This window comes from Leuresthes tenuis, unplaced genomic scaffold (assembly GCF_036924035.1).
Source record: "Leuresthes tenuis unplaced genomic scaffold, fLeuTen1.0.hap1 SCAF_6, whole genome shotgun sequence".
Taxonomy (NCBI): Eukaryota; Metazoa; Chordata; class Actinopteri; order Atheriniformes; family Atherinopsidae; genus Leuresthes; species Leuresthes tenuis.
In genome coordinates this window covers 5,914,840-5,933,504 of record NW_027325360.1, presented here as the reverse complement: position 1 = coordinate 5,933,504, position 18,665 = coordinate 5,914,840, and the positions used below count along the sequence as shown (strand labels likewise).

Genomic DNA, 18,665 nt, shown 5'->3' with positions numbered 1-18,665 from the left:
TGCCCAGACCGGTATAATCACTCCTCTCCTCTGTTCTCTGCCAGAAATCTGCTCAAATGTTTTTAAATTTTTTTTTAAAGAAACTGTAAATGATGGTGTATTTTTCTGCTCTACGATGCATTACTGTAGCTACCACTTTTTCTGCCAATATTCTGCATTTTTGTAATTTGCCATTCTGCAGTCTGATGATTGTTTTGTTCTTGTTAATAAAAAGGAGAAACAGCTGAACCATTCACTGACAAGTCACCATTAAAATGTAACGAAACTGAGGTGCACTGCAACTGGAAAACGCATGGATCTGATTTAAATTCATAACTATAAAGGTTAAAATGTTGACAGCTATAGTTGAAGCTGAAGAAACTAATTATCTCAAGTGTAACTTTTAAGTGTCAGCACTGAAAGAGCTGCGGGTGCAAGAGGTGAAGTCAGACAAAGTGTCGCTGCTCACACTGTGAACATGCACTTAAAGTGAAACAATGATATATTGAATACTTAGGAGAGGCAAATACTTTAAAACCTTTTTACAGCAGTAACTAAATCTTAACATTTCCAGTAAGTCAGTTCTGTCCATCAGCTTGAGGGGAGTTTAGCCCACTCTTTTGGTCACTTTCCTCAGTTATACTGCCCACTTCAACTTCTGCCAAGGTCAGGACTTTGACTCCACCATTCCTGAACATTGACTTCATTCTTTGGGTTGTAGTCTTGTTACAGAACTCAGTTTCTCTTGAGATCCAGTTCACAGGCAAGGCAAGTTTATTTGTAGAGCACAATTCATGCACAAGGCAATTCAAAGTGCTTTACAGCTCCATAAAATCACAAAAGGCCAATAAAGATAACATTAATGATTTAAATTCAGAGCGAAGAGTGCAGATGAAATACTTTCAGTTGTCATATGCACAGCTAAATAGAACTGTTTTCAGCCTGGATTTAAACATTGTCAGAGTTGAGGCCAGTCTCACATCTGAAAGGTTGTTCCAGATTTTAGGAGCATAAAACTGAAACACAGCCTCACCTTGTTTAGTCCACACAGATGGATATTCTGATATTTTCCATGACAGTTCATTGCTCAGTGCTCCTTAGAATTCATTGTCCTGTTAGTTATAGCAAATTTCGTGGCTGAAAGGTGAAAAATAGCCCTCAATGTGGATAAAACCACCTCAGATGAGACTGTCTTCCATACCTGAATGCGCTGTTTTCCTTTCTCAAAACCCAATGCTTCTCATTTTCTCTTGTCTGTGAGTAAAACTTTTTTTTAATCTTTTGCACTCATGTTTGTTGAAGCAGTGGTAAGCAAACCTTTTGAGAGCAGTAACTTTCTATGCTTGTAGTTTTCATCCGATCATCCGTACGATCACATTTCTTTGTGATCTCACAGACCGTTTCTCTCATGCTTTCAGAGCAGTCTTTCCAAAAACTATCAGCTGTGGCCAATTCTTTAACACAGGCATCCGTGTTGGCCCACAATTTCACAATTGGTTCATCCCCGGTAGAAAGGAGTCATAGCTTTGAAAATCTTCCTTGAGAAACTTGAAAATTGACTGTTGCACACCAGCGTTCAGCTTTTATATGAGTCAGCAATTATTCAGTCTTCAATAACTGATTCAGTCATTTCCTTCATTCATGCACCATCATCAGTCATCATCATTGTATCAGCTGCTTGGTTCCTGGATTACGGTTCACATTTAGATGCAGAGTACAGCTGTTTTTTGTTCACACTTCTTATTCATTTAGTATGGTTTTGGTGCTAAAATGTATTTTGTTCCCCATCACTGTGGTGTTGGTTTTGTCTTGCTTTATTGCTTTATTTGCTTGAACTTTATTCAATGACATTGAATAAATGCATTTTAAGGCTTTCCTTTGTCAAACTATTTGTAACATTGTTGCTACGGGTTTCTTATGGATTAATATCTCCTTTTTAATTAATATAAGTGAAACTTACATAACAGAAACATTCTAATATAATAAATATCAGAAAAATAAAAGCCATGTTTTATTGTTGTGTTTCAATGTGAAAAGGAAGACAGCAACCAAGATTTACAAATTCACATTCAATTTATTTTAACTCTCAATTTTAGTTCTGAAACAATGTCATTACACTTTCTCAGTACAAAAACAGCACTATCAATGTATCTTCACAAGCAGCATGCATGGCTATGATGAACAGAACAGGGTTTTATTCCTAATGTCGGTTTCAGCCTCACAATTCGGTCCAATCAAGGGAAATATTGTTATCTCTATAGAACATATCACACAAAAGAATAATACAACATTTACAGTACAACATGACCACTCAGGGACTCTGAACAGAAATGGAAACGTCTCTGTCTTCAGCTCTGAGTTCAGTCTTCAGACACTTTTTCTCACCATTTCTCTACAGCTGTTAAAAAAAGCAGAGCAGTGAGTGATTATCCTGTGCACAGTGGATGCATTTTAGGTGAATTCAGCACGCTGTCACATGTGTTGATTTTACCTTGTTTACTGACTTGCTTGTTTTTTCTTTTCCAAGATGTTGATGATGTTTTGCACCCATGGGTTTTCTTTGGGGTGGACGACACACAGGTTTCTGCCTGACTTAGTGACCAACCTGAGAAAGCGGATTGAGAATCAGGATTAGGCAACAGAAATGGAGCATAGGACAGAAACATTTCATCCAATAAATATGGGATTCTTCAATCTTGGTTGGTACTTACACAGTAGCACCGATGGCGCAGCCCTTCCCTTCATCCTGAACGGTGTAGCTCACAATGTTTTTGGAGGGCAAACGTCTTGGGCTCGCTGTCAGACAGCAGTCCACTGGAACCTCAGCTGCAGGGTGACAAAGAAAGAAGAATATCAGAGAGATTTATCCGTGAAAGCTAAAGGAATGCACAGCTTTCATCTGCAATATCACATGAGGAAGCTCTAGTTTTGGTTTGAAGCATGAACTTTCTGCACTGGCGATGCAAACCTGTAGTTTTTAACCTGAAAGATCCCATATAAGCCGCTCATCGATGAGAGCAGCCTCAGCTATAAACTGACTATGAATATATTTGCCTTACCTGCTGCAAACATAAAGCAGATGACACCCAGCAAGAGCAGAGCTGCAACTGGAGAGGCCATGTCTCTGTTTCTTCGTGGGTCTGGTCTAAGCTTGGCTGCTTCAGTGAGTCTCTTCAGGAGGGCGAAGATGTTGCTGTGATCAAGAGAGTGAGCAGCAGGTGCATTTATACAGGTGTTTCGAAAGTGAAAGTCTGACCTGCTATCATTGACTGGAAGAGGCAGAAATTTGGCATCAGACTCACACGTGCCCAGACCGGTATAATCACTCCTCTCCTCTGTTCTCTGCCAGAAATCTGCTCAAATGTTTTTTTAAAGAAACTTCTATAGCCCTTTCACTGCTGAACAAAGTGTCAGCAGTGAAAGGGCTGCGGGTGCAAGAGGTAAAATCAGCCAAAGTGTCGCTGCTCACACTGTGAACATGCACTTAAAGTGAAATCATTACATACTGAATCTCTATGAGAGGCAAATGTCAGTATTGATATTCTAATATTTTCCTTTAGATTTTACTGTTTTGTTTGTTCTAGCACACGTTTGTGGCCAAAATGTGAAAAAACAGGCCTCAATAAGGATAAAACCACCTCAGATTAGATTTTTTCTATAACTGAATGTGCTGTTTTCCTTTCTCCAAAAATTATGCTTTTCATTTTAACTCCATGTAAATAAAATATCATACTATTAACATTTTTTATTTGTCTTGTTCAAGCAATGGTAAGCAAACTTTTTAAGAGCTGTGACTTTCTATGCCTGTTATTTTCATTCAATCTTTCTTACAATCCTAAGTTTCTGAGTGACCTCCCTGGCCATTGCTCTCCATGTTTTCAGTTTAGGTTGATCACTTCCAGTCAGGTTAACGATGCTTAAACAGTCCTTCCATATGTGCACAACTAGTCTAACTGTGGAGTTCAAGCTCTTCAGAGATGCCTTTGTAACCGTTTCCAGCCTGATGAGCACCAACAACTCTCCTTCTGAAGTCCTGGGAAATCCTGTTTGTTTGTGCTTGATACATTTATGAAGGCCCCCTCTAACACCTGGATGTCATACCAGTGACTACAAACCTGATAACTTTACCTGTCAATCAAATACTCATCCTAGATGTTCGGATACTTTTACCACACTGAGGCAGCTGAGTACAACTGTTTCATTTGTCTTAATCAATAAATTAAATGGAAAACTGCAAAAGATATCCATATCTGCGAAAGACCCCAAAACTTCTTTTAACTAATTTTAGGTTCACAAACTTACAAGCCCCACAGACAACGTATAAAGTATGATGACCACATACGATAAGTCTTGTTTTGGATTGGGGGCCTGTATCGGCACATCTACAGCGTCATAAATCTGAAATTTCAAATGGAAAGATATGAGGAAGTGAAGCGTTTTTTATATATCTAACCTTCATCTGTATCTTTCTTATCTTTACAGAACTCTTCTCACATTTTATCAATGAAAGTCAAACTCAACCCACAGTGTGGTCTGGGGATTTTTCTTTGAACGCATACGGGCTGCAATTCAGTTTATGTGAAGTCCTTATGCATGTGTGTGCATGCACACGTGGGAGGCTGGGAACTGTTGAGCAACTGAATAGAAACTTACGGCAAGAAGGAGAAGGTTTGCCAAGAGTAATACAACAGTTGTAAAAGCTTTGAGGGACCGGATGTAAGAATGAACTCGTATAACGAAAGTTCAGTTTTCCATCTGTGGTACAGTTATGTGTTTCTATGTTGTATCAAATTTCTCTGTCATACTTTTAATGCATTAAATTTCCACTTTCATGAGAAAAGGGGACAGCTGGAGCTCAGGTCAGTCTTCTGCCAATCAGAAGGTCAGTGATTCGACTCCCAGCTTCCCTGAACCACATGTTCAAGTGTCCCAAGGCAAGGAACTGAGCCTCTGATGTGTGTGAATGTATACAATGGAGAAAAAAGCACTGTATAGCCTGTAACATTGTGTAGAGTAGGTCATGCTATATGAGTGTGTGTGTGTGTGTGTGTGTGTGAATAAGTGAATGTGGCTTGTAGTGTAAAAATTCTTTGAGTGGTCAACTAGACTAGAAAAGTGCTATGTAAGAAAAAGTCAGTTTACCAAAAGGGACACTTACGTTTCTTTCCTGACTTCATTTGACTCTCATTGATCTGAATGTACTGTATTCATTACATATGTGAGTTTTACTGTTAAGGATTAGAAAGTGATAGATGTGTTACATTTTCTTCAGTTGAATTTGAATCACGTAAAACATAACCTGAGACATAAGATGGTTTCAAATTCTGTCTCCAAGAACACATCTCTGTTGCTCGGTTGAATCGCAGTCACGTGATAACCAGCCTGAATATTCAGTGGAGTTGCAGCCAGAGGATACGGAACAGCCAAAATCCCAGGAATGTCATAGACTGTGACTGTTTTCTCTGTGTTGTTTCTCATCCAGGAATCAGACACTGAGTTAATGTGCTTCTTCGACTGCCCATAGACGACTCTGTCCAATGGCTGCAACTTGTGTGAGCAGTGGGATTGGAAGGAGAGCATAATGATCCCACTTTCTTTGGCAAATCACTGGACAGACGGAAGCTGGATAGTGTAGCGGTGTTATTGCCACCTTCTGTGCGGGAGACCTGGGTTCAAATCCCCTGCATGAAAGGGACTACCTCCAGTAGGGGTCTCCCTACTGGCAAGACTCCCTTACCATGTCTGCCTACCTGTGAGTTGCTTTGGCAAAGTCATCTGCCAAATGCATAAACATAAGCTGTTGTAGTCAAATGGAGCAAATGTAATGTTGAATATTGGGTTAGAACCTTCTCCAGATTCTCAAAAAAGTCTGACATTTTCCTTCTTTCTTTTTCAGCCCAGGCTGGTGGGAACTGCAGTTCCAGTGCCACGGAAAAACCATAGGATAACTTTCTCACCTCATTTGGTAATAAGCCAAAATATATGTCAGCTGATCTCATAAAATACTGCTCAAGCTGCAGCTCCAAGTCTGGGATAAAATCCTACCGTGGAGATTTATACCCAACCACCACAGCTGGGATGGATGTTTGACTTTCTGTTTTAGCTGCAGTGAAGGTCCTGCAGTATTGAGCCAGCATGCTGTAGTTAATGTTATAATCCTGCTGTACTTGTGATCAATTTACTTCAACTGCCTCGTTTCCCTTAGCATCTGTCACAGTTTATGTTCTGTTCCACGTCTCGTCATTTCCTGTTTTATTTTGAAAGCTCTGTCTCCTCTCGTTTCAGGTACTTTGCCCTTCCTCCCGTGTCAAGCGTCTCATTGTCTTCCCTGATTCCCAAGTGTTTCCACCTGTTCCCCTTGGTCCCTCATGTGTTCAAATAGTCTGTGTTTCCCTTGTCTTGTGCCAGTATGTACTGTCAGTTTACCAGGAGACACAGGACACAGAGTCGTATGGGTTCCAGGAGGTTTTATTATTAAACACAGCACACAGAGCATAGCAAGGCAGGGCGATCTCCCGGCGGTGCAAAAGAAAAGGCTATGAAAAACCTAAGTGCTGTCCTCAGTAACTACGCAGAGGAGGAGCGCAGCTATGAAAGTTACAAACATAAAACTCTCCAAACTGGGAGGAAAACAGAAAAGCTATGAACGCTAAACAAAACACACGTTCTCCAAACGCGGCGGATTGAAACAAAAGACGCACTCTTAACAAAACAGGCTCTATGAACTTTAACGATAACTAAAAGCTTTCCTTTAACGGAGGCGACTATGAATGGTAACAATGAAAAATCACTCCATGCAAACGGAGGAAAAAGCAAGGCTATGAAACTTACCGTGTCGAATAAATAAACTAAGGCTATGGGTAAGAATGAATTACAACACAAGATAGCACTGCAGGAGGATCGCTCACTGCAGGCTCATGGAACTGTGGATCAGGGTTTGCTACAAATGGCTGGTAATGATGCTCATGGGATGAGACAACATACTGGCACAAGACAAGGGAAACACAGACTATTTGAACACATGAGGGACCAAACACTTGGGTTTCCACAGGTGGAAACACTTGGGAATCAGGGAAGACAATGAGACGCTTGACACGGGAGGAAGGGCAAGATACCTGAAACGAGAGGAGACGGTTAGTGCTTTCAAAATAAAACAGGAAATGACGAGACAAGACATGGAATAGAACATAAACTGTGACAGCATCACATCAGGTGGTGTGCTTCCCCTTTATAATTTCTCAGGAAGATTACTACTACTAAAAATGTTAAGTTCAGTTAAATTACTTTTGAAGATAAAATTGGAAAAGCAGTCCTCACCTTTGTTAACTGTATGCTTTGCTTTTCCCAGACAGGATATGACATCAGAACAAATAGCCACACAAGGCTGACCCCTGGCTACTTTTTCTTAAGTGCTGCTCTGTTTAAAAGAGGAAGCATGCTGCTTTATGCTTTGGCATATTTTTTATTCTGAAATGAACACATCCAAAAGCGCTTTGTAAACGAATAGCTGGGATTCTGTTGTTTATCATTATTTTGTCAAATCAGATCCAATCAAACTGAAATCATTTATCTAGAAAACGTAAATGAATTCTGAGCGGTGAAAAACTGAAGAAAAAAGAAAAAAATTCTCTCCGACCAAGCAATGTTTCTACTTCAAATATATGTCAAGGGATTAATTTGCATATCTGACAATTAAAACAGCAACAGCAAAAATTCAAAGTTGGATCTTAACGTGAAATGTTGAGACCACCATTCAAATCTAAGCATAAATATTCAGAAATAAAACCAAATAATGAGCTACTTTATGGTGTTGCAGACTTATTGCTCAGCTTCTCTGCACACATGCTACCCCTCTTCTTGCATGGGTTTTTGGGTGTAATAGTTTCCTCCCACAGTCCACAGATATATTTAGTCTGATAGTAATCTGTGATTTTTTACAGGCCTGTTGGGAATGCAGACTTGTCCTTGGCATTTGTATGGATGGATTTTTTGGCAGAGTTAAATGCTAATGAAAACACACTTATTTTATGCCCCATTTATAGTAGTTCTGACATCCTAAACTGTCACAGCTACTCCGACATAGCTGGAGTCAGTTGTGTCAACTCACAACATGAAACAGTGGTCGTAGATTCATTGTGAATGGAGCGCATCGATGTGAAGCTGGATGTCTCAGAGCAAAAACAGCTTAGTGTTGGGTCAATGCACAAACAGTCTCAAACAGTTTTGTTCTTTGGCTGTGTTGCCTGTAGAACAGTTTGGAAAAATCAAGTTGGGACGCTGTTTCACCAAAAGTAGATTCACACTCTGACAGAGGATCAGTTTTTCTTCTTTTTACAGCTTTCCAACTTAAATTATCCACATTTATCTTCAATTCCCACCTATGTACACATGTGAATTTGCTGCATTTGCTTCTGAATTAACAAAAGTCCAAATGAATTTGAATAAGCTTTATCTTGTCTTTACTCCTAAACTCCTCAAGTCATCTATATGACATTATATTGTTTTTTTCTCACCATAAGTGACTCATGCATCTCTCAGGAATCAACTGAACCTGAGATTATTTCTGTGGAAGAAGAAAAAAAGGAAAGACTAATTTTACCTACATACTTTGTTTCTCCGCTGTCAACATGCAGTGAGAACACCAAATGCTTGGGGAGTGACTTCTGGTCTGCTTGACAGTAGCCATTAAATGTTCCTGAGCTTAAGCACCACTTTTGGTTGAAAAGACCCATAGACTTCTCGTTAAAATTGGGGTTAATTTGGTCTAAAAGTGTAAGTTCTGTTTGCATTTAGCCAAGATTTTACATGACTGGCAATATAAATATGAGATAACCACTTTCCACTTCTTGTTTTCAACTGCCCCTTCATATTGTCCCAAAGGCATCTTGTTGTCGGTAGCCTGTATAATTCCATACAATGTTTCATTTGACACAATAAATGTGCTGGATGTGCATTTCAGGAAAATCGAGACAGGTTTTGTAGCTGTTAAAGTTATGTATTGTGTGGTGTTACACAGACTGTGTTAGGAGGTTATTTTTTAGTTTGCTTTACAAAGACAGGAGTCGCTGAAAGACATTGACTCATAAAGTAAAAGGGAATTAAATGGTGCATAGAGCCATGTTGTTTCATGATGATCCTGTGTGCATTCCCTTACACATAAACTATAATGATCTGGGTGGCTGTTGATTTGAAAAATGAGTGGAGCCTAAAGATGTGGAACAAAAGATACCAACATTTGAAAAGACAAAAAAGTACGCATTATCTTCTTTGCTGAGGCTTGATCTGGGCATTCATTTACCGCTCACACCCGGAAGACAGCCGCCTCCTCTACTGGCATTTTCAACCCTCCATGAGAGCAGTTCCCACAAAGGGGAAGGAAAAACAAAACTGAACAACTGTGTGATTTTCAGGAAAGATGAACAGATTTTGTTTCAAAGCTAGGATTTACTTTGAAATGCTGTGCAGAGAAGGGAACAAAGCCCTGGGGCGGTCATAAATCCAAACCCAGCGACTTGACAAGAAAGCAAAACTCAGCTCAGATTATTTTAAACAGCTTTATTGCAGTGCTTCAGCGTGGGAGCAATTTTATTTGCAGCTGTGAAGACAACTGGCTGATATTATGTGTGTTATAATGGCTGCAACAGTAGCAGCTAAACATCCCAGCAGGGCTGAATGTTGAGCAACAAAGAAAGGCATTGACTGCTGGAGACAGTAGTACTTTTTTTGTGTGATCAAGACAAATAATCTTCTGTTTTCTTTCACATTGCCCTTTCTTTCACATTGGATCTGAGTGGCATATAAAGTTGCTTCCTTTTTTTTGGCTTTAAACTTATTGTACTTTGGTTAGATAGTCTATAGCTACAAGAGCACTTTTTTTATCGTCACAGAGCAAGATTTCTTCCAACTGTTATCATACTGATCACATCAATCCCACCAATTAACACTGCATGATAACTGGGATATTTTAAATTAAAAGTTTTAATCAGGTGTAAGTTTCCAGTAAGTCACCTAATGTAATTCTCTGCAAAAATCACTGCATTCTAAACAAGTCCTGCTGTTGCTCGTATCAGTGTGAAAAGCTTGTGTAGAGTCATAAACTGGGACTTTTTTAAGTGTTTCAGAAACACTTCAAAATTTAGGTCGAACATATTTTCCACTCAGCTGGAATGTAGAATTCTTGGCTCTCAGAAATCTACACATGCAGATAGCACATCTTGGGATGAAGGAGCGCGCCCTCCGGGCCCATTCATTCAGGGTGAAAGTAGATAAGACCTTGTTATGTACACAACTACTACTGTGAAACTCAATCATCCTACACTTTTACACTTTTACTTTTACATCTTTTTAGGACAAATTTATGTAATGCTGATGTAGAATTTTCATTTTACTTTTCCCTTATTTCCAAATAAACCCAACTTTCTTTTACATCACTTCCAGGTCTCATGATAAGTTCTTGTTTGGTCGACTTCTCTTCTGTTGAATATAATTTGTTGAAATGAAACTTCTCTTGTTTTCATTGTAAATGTCACGGTCTGTCTCTGACATACTCGGAAGGATTATTCACCCACCGAGTCACTTCTGGAGAGGAAGTAAACTTCACAGTTTACTAGTAAGCCCACACTAGCATTGTCTGCTCCAAACAAAACTCCACTGTGTGACAGTGCATGGCGAGATTGTATAATTAATACAAAATTGGCAATAATTGCTGTAAGTCTCTGCAGATGCTGTGGAAAAGGCCAGAGTTTCGTTTTCTGTCATCATTTCTCAGCATTCTCAGCACACTTATTGCAAGCTTCATGTCCGGACTTGTTTGTGATGTGGAGCCAGAGATGTCTGATGTCTGTTACAGGAGCATTTTTCTTTTTTTTGTTAACATGATCATCATCTTCCTGGGGATAATTTCCACCAACCGCCAGTTTAGACGCACATTCACACTCAACTTGGGCAAAACGTTCATGGGAAAGTTTCCCTGAGGCTGTGTTTGCTTGCACAAGCTTGGGTTGGTCACCATTAAATGTTCAAAGCCACTATTTTCCCCTCACCATTCATAGAGGTTGAGACAAATTTAACCCATGCAGCCATCCATTCTCTAGACCTGTTTTATCCTGTTAGCTGTGCCACTGGTGGACATGCGACTGTATATTCTGCACAGATCACCAGTCCATCACAGGTCAAATATGAGAAACAGATAAGCATGCGTACTGACACACTGAATATCGTGCTTACCCACACAAAAAAGCCCCAGCTGAAACTCAAACCAGGAACTTCTGATTCCTTCTCTATTCTGCAGAAGAGTGTGCATTTTGACTGTACACTTTAAAGATACATTCACAATTAACTTTTTATGTTTATATGTTGATCAATGTACATTTAATTAAAAAAATCAATACTTTCTTTTTTAAATTTGGGCAGAGATGTCACCTGCTCATCAATTTGATCATGACAAAGAGTTGATTGAGGTTAGTCCAGAATACAGCGCCTATATTTAGGGCAGTTCATTAAAATTTATGTTACACATTGCAGTGTGTGGCATATCTGTCTCCCACAGGGTCTCTTTTGATACAAGCTCCAGATGCAAAGCAGTCTCAAGCCAGAATGTGAAATAGCCATGTTGGACAAAAGCATGACATGTAGCACTTTCACAGTACAGGCTCAAAATATCTAAAATTACCACACTTTCTGGGGTTCAAGTTTGTTAAATGCACTTTGCATCATGTTAGACTGCCACAAATGGGATATTGCAAAACTGTTCAAAATTGCTTAAAAGGAGGTGGTAAAAAGGGGGCGAACAGTGGTGTTACAGTCCTAGAAAACCAAGTTCAATCCAGCATTGTCCAATGACTTTTCAAATTCACTTCAGAGTGCCTGGGGGCTGAAATACCACAGCTCAGGACTTTGATTTCCAGTCCTGTAGCACACAGTTTTGCTTTATGGTCACTTGACATTTTTGTGGGCTTTAGATGGTATTTGTGTGACCTCTTCAACATGACAGCAAATTCATGTGTATGGCTGCACTGTCCTCACACAGAGATTTGTTTTTATGACAGTGGTGTTACATCCCACGACTGTAGGAGAAGCCAAAGAGCAAACCATTTTCCAAATCACTCACTGTTACTTTCAATATCAATAGATGAATGTTAGAAGTTCACATCTTGTCACCTGAACGCTAAACCATGTGGACAAGCGTACTCAACACTCGTTTCTCATGAGAATGGGCTGTCAGATGAGGTTGAAAACTGTTAAAGCCTCTCCGGTAAACATTTTAACTCACTATTTTTAGTCCAGGCTCTAAACAGACTAAAACACACAATGCCTTTAAATGTATGACAAAAAAGCTCACTATCCAATCGGATTTAGCCTTGTTTTAACCTGTATAGACATATTTTGGTGTGTAAATCATTAAAACAGTAAGGCAACAGTATGTGATGATTATCATTAAAGATGAATATATATCTATATTCCCTATGCTAATTAAAATTTAGATACAGTTAGTTACTTTTTGTCGTATTGAGAAACAGCAGCTGGACTAAACTTCCTTGTCTCCAAGTGCATGTATAAGGTAGATTTTCAGGTCTGGTACGAAGTGGCATTGTTTGATTCTTGAGTAATAATGCTTTTCCACACACAGGGAATTTCCAGTGCCAAGCCTTAAAGCTACACAAAAGAATGATTTTGTGGTTATAGCTTTCAGTGAACATATGATAACAAAAGATTAAACTGACAAGAGTCAGAACCTGCAACTTCATTTTAGGGAAGGGTTAGGGTAAGGGTTGTTTTTGCTGGTATTTTTAGTGATTGTAGGACTGTTTAGGTGAGTTTGTCTGCTGAATCTGCTAGTGCCTCCACCTCTGGCACCCTCTTTACTTTCATTACCCCCAACCCAAACCAGGGTTTGTATCCCCACCCCTCTATGACTGGTGTGCAGTTGGTGACAGGCTGGGGTAGCTTGTGGTAGGGGAAGAAAAGATGGTTGTTGTGGTGTGAGGAGCAGTGATGGCTGGCATTAGGGGAGTGACTCTGGGATGCCAGTGATCACTGGAGCCTCCTGGAGGTGTCGTCGGCCCAACTAGACGCAACACTGATGAAAGGAGGTTCCCACCTGATGACCCCGATGACATGTTGGTCAGCACTGCTCACTGGTCTATATAGGGAATTATTCACTGAGTCTGGTCCATTTTTTTCTTGTGTTTACTTCGAAGTCATCATTTCAGCTGTATCTATACTGTGTAAATTGATCAAAACTTTTCAGGAGAAAATATGAGCAAACAGAAGATGGTGACTCAACCCAGAAATGCCAAACATATAATCAAAGTCTTACACAAGCCAACTGAGGTCACTGTGGTTTATGGTTTGTACCCACTCACAGCAAACCACTTACATGGAAACTGTGATTACATTTTAAAGTTTCATTGCTGAATGAGATATAGTGGCTCCTAGTGGCACCAAGTGCCTCCTTCTCTGATATTACAGTCACTTAACAGTTGCTGGTGAGGTACTAATGCTGAGCCGATGACAGAAGAGATGACATGCTGCCCCCTTGTGAAAGACTGTGGAGATGGCTCGGAGACGAGAGGTCTCATCAGGCACTTCACACCAAATATTCTGTTAAAAAACTTCTTTCACTTGCTGGATGAATTGGCACTATCAAAATGAAAATCCTTTCAAAATTATTATTCTTACTGCAGCGTTTTCCGTTCTTCCTTTCAAAACAATTCTTTACAAAGCCTGATTGTGTTATTTAATCTTTTATTTGGATTAATGAAACAACTAGGATCAGGAAGTTGTCTCTACAAAGACCTAAAATATATGGTAGGATGGCTCTAGCAAATTTTAATATCTATTATTAGGCTGCTAATATCAGATGCTTATTGTATTGGCATTGGGACACATTCTCCAGGGATCTTCCAGGTTATTCCAGGTTATTTACAAAGTTAATCTAGTCTCACATTCTCACTCTCAGAATGACATCTTTTCTAGACAGGATTTTATTCTAAACCTACAAAGTCAGACATATTCATCTCATGGAGTGTGTTTTTCCCTGTGTGGTCCATCACACAGGGCCACACAGAGGCTTCCACCATGCACAGTCACTTCTAGGGACAATTCAGAATCACCATTTAATCTAACGTGCATGTTTTGGGATGGTGGGATGAAGCCAGAGTATCTGGAGAGAACCCACGCATACACAGGTAGAACATGGAAACTCCACACAGACAGGCCCCAGCTGGGATTCAATCCAGGAACCCTCTTGCTGTGAAGTGATGGTGCTGACCACCACACCACCATGCAGCCCCCCATGGCGACTCATCATTTTAAATTGGAAAAATGGCAAAGCCCCCGTCTTTGGTAGATTGATATGTGATGTTATGTTTTTCCTTAAGATTGAGAAGATTAGATATGCGCTTAATGGCTGAATGGGAAAGTTTGATGTGATATGGCATCCTTTTATTTCCTGTGTAGTACAGCTGACTGTACCCTGATTCTGGATCATGTGGGAGATGTACAAGATAACTAGGTAACTACTCTGTGGACTCTTTTTTTTTATTTTATGTTTGTCCTTTGTTCAATGACTTAGGGTTTGTCTTAAATGTTTACAATATTTGCATGTGCTTCCCTTTCGACGGCTGACTCCTCACAGAAGAGTTTGAACTGAGGATGTTTTGTGGGAGGAACAAACTTAGTATGAAAAGGAGGAATCAGAAAGCTAAGAAAAAAACTGTTTCATTGTTCATGTGAGCACAAAAGCTCTAAAGTTTGGAGACAGTTTAAGCAGCATTTCAAAGCCAGATAAAGAAATAAAAATGTAACCCACAAGTAAGAAGATGAGGATTGGTTTTACCATCATTTGGCCAAAACACGATTTGGTTTATATTAATATCAAATAATCATTATATGAGGTGCAATACTTGGCCTTTATATTAATTTAAGTTTATATAAATGTAATATCATTTCAGCCTTTATCAGAGCGGCTACACACATTTTGGATTTCTGAAATAAATTAACAAATTTTCTCCTTAAGTAAATATTAAGAACTATTTCGTTACTGCTTGGCTTGAAAATAAAATGAAGTAGTGAAATTAGCATTTTGAACGTATGTACGTAAATCCAAACTTATTCAGCACTTAAACTAATGGGTTTGGTACAAACTCATCATGTTGTTTTGTGTTCTTAGAAAAACGATGAAGTGATTTGACCTCAACTCTGGTTAGTCCCGATTGTTCTAAAATAAATGATTTATTTGCGTCGCTTATATCCATGTCATGGAGTGTGTTTTCCCCTTCATCCAACAGATGTCAGGTTTGTGCTGCAGATGTGGTCTGAGAGGAGGATGCTGTCAGGAGGAAACTCGCTGGGACGAGCTGGATGTTGAGGAAAAATGGCTACCGGCAGAAGGAAGGAGAGGAAGCACTGACCACTTTTGGATTAACGCATCGCCTGAGACATATGGATATACACGGAGTGCCCCGCACCGATTTTATTGTCACATTTGAGGATATCTTCAACGTCCCCACCGAAGTAATTCCCTGTAAACGCCTCACACTGGTGAGTATATGGCGCATACACGAAAGACACTGAGGTCTCTGGAGCGGCTAGTTAGCACTTTGTGCTAGCTGCCTAGCATGCAAGTTAGCTTAGACTGGAATGTGCATCACGGCTCTTGCTAGCGTTAGTTTGCACAATAATATTTAAGCCAGTGTTTGCATGACAGTTGCAGCGTCCATAGAGTCGTTACGAATTCAGTCTTCCTCATTATTTGCGAAGATTTTTTTTCAAGGCCGTCCAGTTACAAGAACGTCACCGTTTAGCCTGACAGTTGTTCAGATGCGATGCCACTGCAATCAGCTGGTCGTTAGCTAACTGAGGGTTGTATCGTCAGCTATGGCTGTGAGCATTTCGGCTACAACCTCAAGGTCTAGTAATGTGTTTTCAGTGTGTGAGCCGCAGCAGATATGTTATTGATGTGTTGGTATACATACGAGGAGGCAGACAAGTGTGACAATCATGGGCTCAAGTACAGTATGAGGTTAGGTAGATCGTGTGGCTAAGCAAAATTATTACGACTGTCCTGTCATAGTTCACTGGTGTGAAAAAAGCCGTTTTATTTGGTATAATCCTTGTGGTTTCATTGGTTAAACCGGTCTCAATTCGTGTCTGATGTGCAACTTCAGAGTCACCTGTGTCTGGCGTCTGGCCACCGCATTGTTCCTGAATGGTGATAGACCCGTGCCCGCGCACCAGATAACCGCTTATCTACATTTGTTTTGCATGATTGGGTTAACTGGGAACAACGGTGCAAAGCATACTATTACAGTTTTCTGTCACTCAAATGCAGTGTTTGTCATTTCCCGTGGCGAGCTGTGAGATAAACACAGATTGCCCCGTTTTTATTAGTGATTACGAACAGAAGCCCAGAGGAAGGCACTCGACCCAACCCCAGTGTGATCCAAACATACTAGTCTTCGGTATTAAATGGTAGTATATGGATCACACTAAGAGCATTTAGTACAAAGCGTCACTTCGAGAGTCCTTTAGAGACGTATATGTTTGTTAAATCACTGTGAACAATGTGAAAGAAAACACTTGAAGGCTCTGGAGAAAGAATGCCATTTTATCTGCTGCCAACAGGCTTTCAGAGACCAGCCAAGCATGTGAAGTGGACTGCAGACAATCAGCCACAGCTAACACGTGTGTTCTTGTGTTTAACAACTCTTGGACAGCATTAATCTTCAGATGTTTCCTCTGGAAAGTATTAGTTTGTCTTTAGGGGCTTTGTATGAATAGAATGCTAACACAGTAACAATCCATCAGTAATTATTTAGCCCCTTCTGTAGTCTAAAGACATGCATGTTTGGTTAACAGCTTACTCTTAATCAGCCTCAGGTGTTTGCACATGATAAAGCAAATATGTATGAATATGTATATGTATTTGCACATGGAAATGCACTACTTCAAAATCCAAAGCAGGACCATGTAGACTGAGATTTGATATGGCAGCCACCAGCAAAATGCAGTTAATGCAGTAATACTTGTTGGTGTGTTTAAGCAGTCCACCAACATTTTTGGTAACTGATGGTCATTTGAATCTAATCGAACGTGGAAACCTGATTAGTCGAAGTGGCTGTTGATGTGAGGGTTGCCCTTGCAATTTGCACATTCGTGTTCATGCTAAACTCAATTTCTGACTGAGTGTAACTTTGCGCTGAAATTGAGTTTACCTTTGCACAGAGAGCTGTGTGTGAGAGGACAGCAGATGCAGTGTGCCTGTGCTGCTAGCAGGAAGCTCTGATTTCATCAGCTTTGCTTTTCATTTGAGCACTTTTAAAAAAGCCGTCGTATAAATCCAGCGCTAGCAGCACAGTGGTGGGAATCTGATGATCTCGGTGACAACATCATGTTGTGCACGTGTGCAACTGTACGATGATGTAGAACAACACAGATTCACGTGTTATGTGAAGTAAAGTAAGTAATAATTAAGTAAGTTTAATGAGCTGATGGAGTTTCCCTTTCCCCATACCGCCTCCAAACCTTTCTGGCAGAATTGTTGCCAATAAATCTGCGGAACGTGGCAAGGATCAGATAGGATCATAGTCAAACCCCAAAGCATAGACATAGCTGATGACCGACAGCAACTATAAATCATCTTGCTGAGAAACGAATGCAAACAACTCTCAGCTGTGTAATTTAAATCTAATTCAGGTACAGAAGAGTGTGTGTGGTCTGAGGATGTAGCCTGATGTGCTTCAGTGACACGATCACACACCTACGACATTACAATGTTAGCTTGAGCAGCAGTCTGTGGTTCGTTAGGGCCCTGCCCCCCCCAAAGAGCAGACTGTTTAGTTCCCCTTTTGTTGTGTTTACAGGAGCCTCTTTGGAAGCTCTGGTGTCACCAAAGATGACTGAAATCCTGGAAGAAGTCGGTGTGGTCATACAGTAACTGCAGCCTCGGGGTCTTTCATTCTTCTGCTTTTCTCCTCGTTGACTTTTAGTGTTAACAGCAGTTGTAATTTGAAACTCCAATAACCAGTTCAGGGGGGTTCTGCTCTGGGAGTCGTCTCATGTATCTCAGCCATTTCTGCCGCCGTGAATGGAATTTCATCACGATGAACTTGATTTTATGGCCGTTCATTATTAGAAAACATTTGCAGATGTTCTGAGAGATAAACAGTCGTTAAATGACGTTATTACTGATGTGAAAATGTCTATTAAATGTTTGGAACTTCTTGGTTCCTGTGCCTTTTTCTATTTTAAAGCTTTGTTGACTTTCTGAAACCTCATATTTGATCAGAATATTTGCATGTCAGGTAATATAAAAAAGGCCACATACTGCCCTGGAACAAATGCTTGAGCTCCGGTGAGCTGTTCATGTCCCTGAATAGTTTGTGTGGTGTTCGGGCACAAAGTCAAGTCTAAAATAGCTTATTTTACTGTGTATGAATATAAATGATAATTCTACGGTACTGCTTCAAGGGATTTTGACTGAGAATATAAAATAATTGTTGTGCATATAATAATAATAGCTTAATAGCTGTGTATTGTTTGACCTTTGATAGCATTTTGAAAAGTGTTACAAATGAGGGTAAATCAAAGCATTTAGTAAAAACAGAAGTTCTCATAAAACGTGCTGAAAGCGCAGCTTAATGTTACACAACAAAGATTAGCATCCGAGACAGTGTTTTTATCCA

The 18,665-nt window shown here is 40.0% G+C and overlaps 3 protein-coding genes across 3 annotated transcripts in view; 1 reads left to right on the top strand and 2 right to left on the bottom strand.

Annotated features, from left to right (window-relative positions):
* The window catches only part of bmp3 (bone morphogenetic protein 3), a 458,962-nt gene that overhangs the window by 138,569 nt on the left and 301,728 nt on the right, over nucleotides 1-18,665 (bottom strand). The gene's annotated exons all lie outside the window — the stretch shown is intronic.
* LOC140309088 (C-C motif chemokine 8-like) lies at nucleotides 2,269-3,187 on the bottom strand. The gene is made up of 4 exons (XM_072386920.1): nucleotides 3,039-3,187; nucleotides 2,691-2,805; nucleotides 2,471-2,584; nucleotides 2,269-2,377 (listed from the first exon to the last, which is right to left on the bottom strand). Exons 1-3 carry the CDS (start codon nucleotides 3,097-3,099, stop codon nucleotides 2,476-2,478), a joined length of 285 nt encoding a protein of 94 aa, XP_072243021.1. The 5' UTR covers nucleotides 3,100-3,187; the 3' UTR covers nucleotides 2,269-2,377; nucleotides 2,471-2,475.
* Nucleotides 15,315-18,665, top strand: part of wdfy3 (WD repeat and FYVE domain containing 3) — an 85,972-nt gene continuing 82,621 nt past the window's right edge. Inside the window, exon 1 of the mRNA XM_072387311.1 lies at nucleotides 15,315-15,522. The gene's annotated coding sequence lies outside the window, so the exon portion shown is untranslated. The remainder of the gene's footprint in view (nucleotides 15,523-18,665) is intronic.

Coding starts and splice junctions, on each gene's coding strand:
- LOC140309088 (XM_072386920.1), bottom strand. CDS start 3,099: ATGGCCTCTCCAGTTGCAGCTCTGCTCTTGCTGGGTGTCATCTGCTTT. Junction 2,806..3,038: donor CTGCTTTATGTTTGCAGCAG/GTAAGGCAAATA, acceptor GTCACCCTGCAG/CTGAGGTTCCAGTGGACTGC. Junction 2,585..2,690: donor TGCGCCATCGGTGCTACTGT/GTAAGTACCAAC, acceptor CCGCTTTCTCAG/GTTGGTCACTAAGTCAGGCA.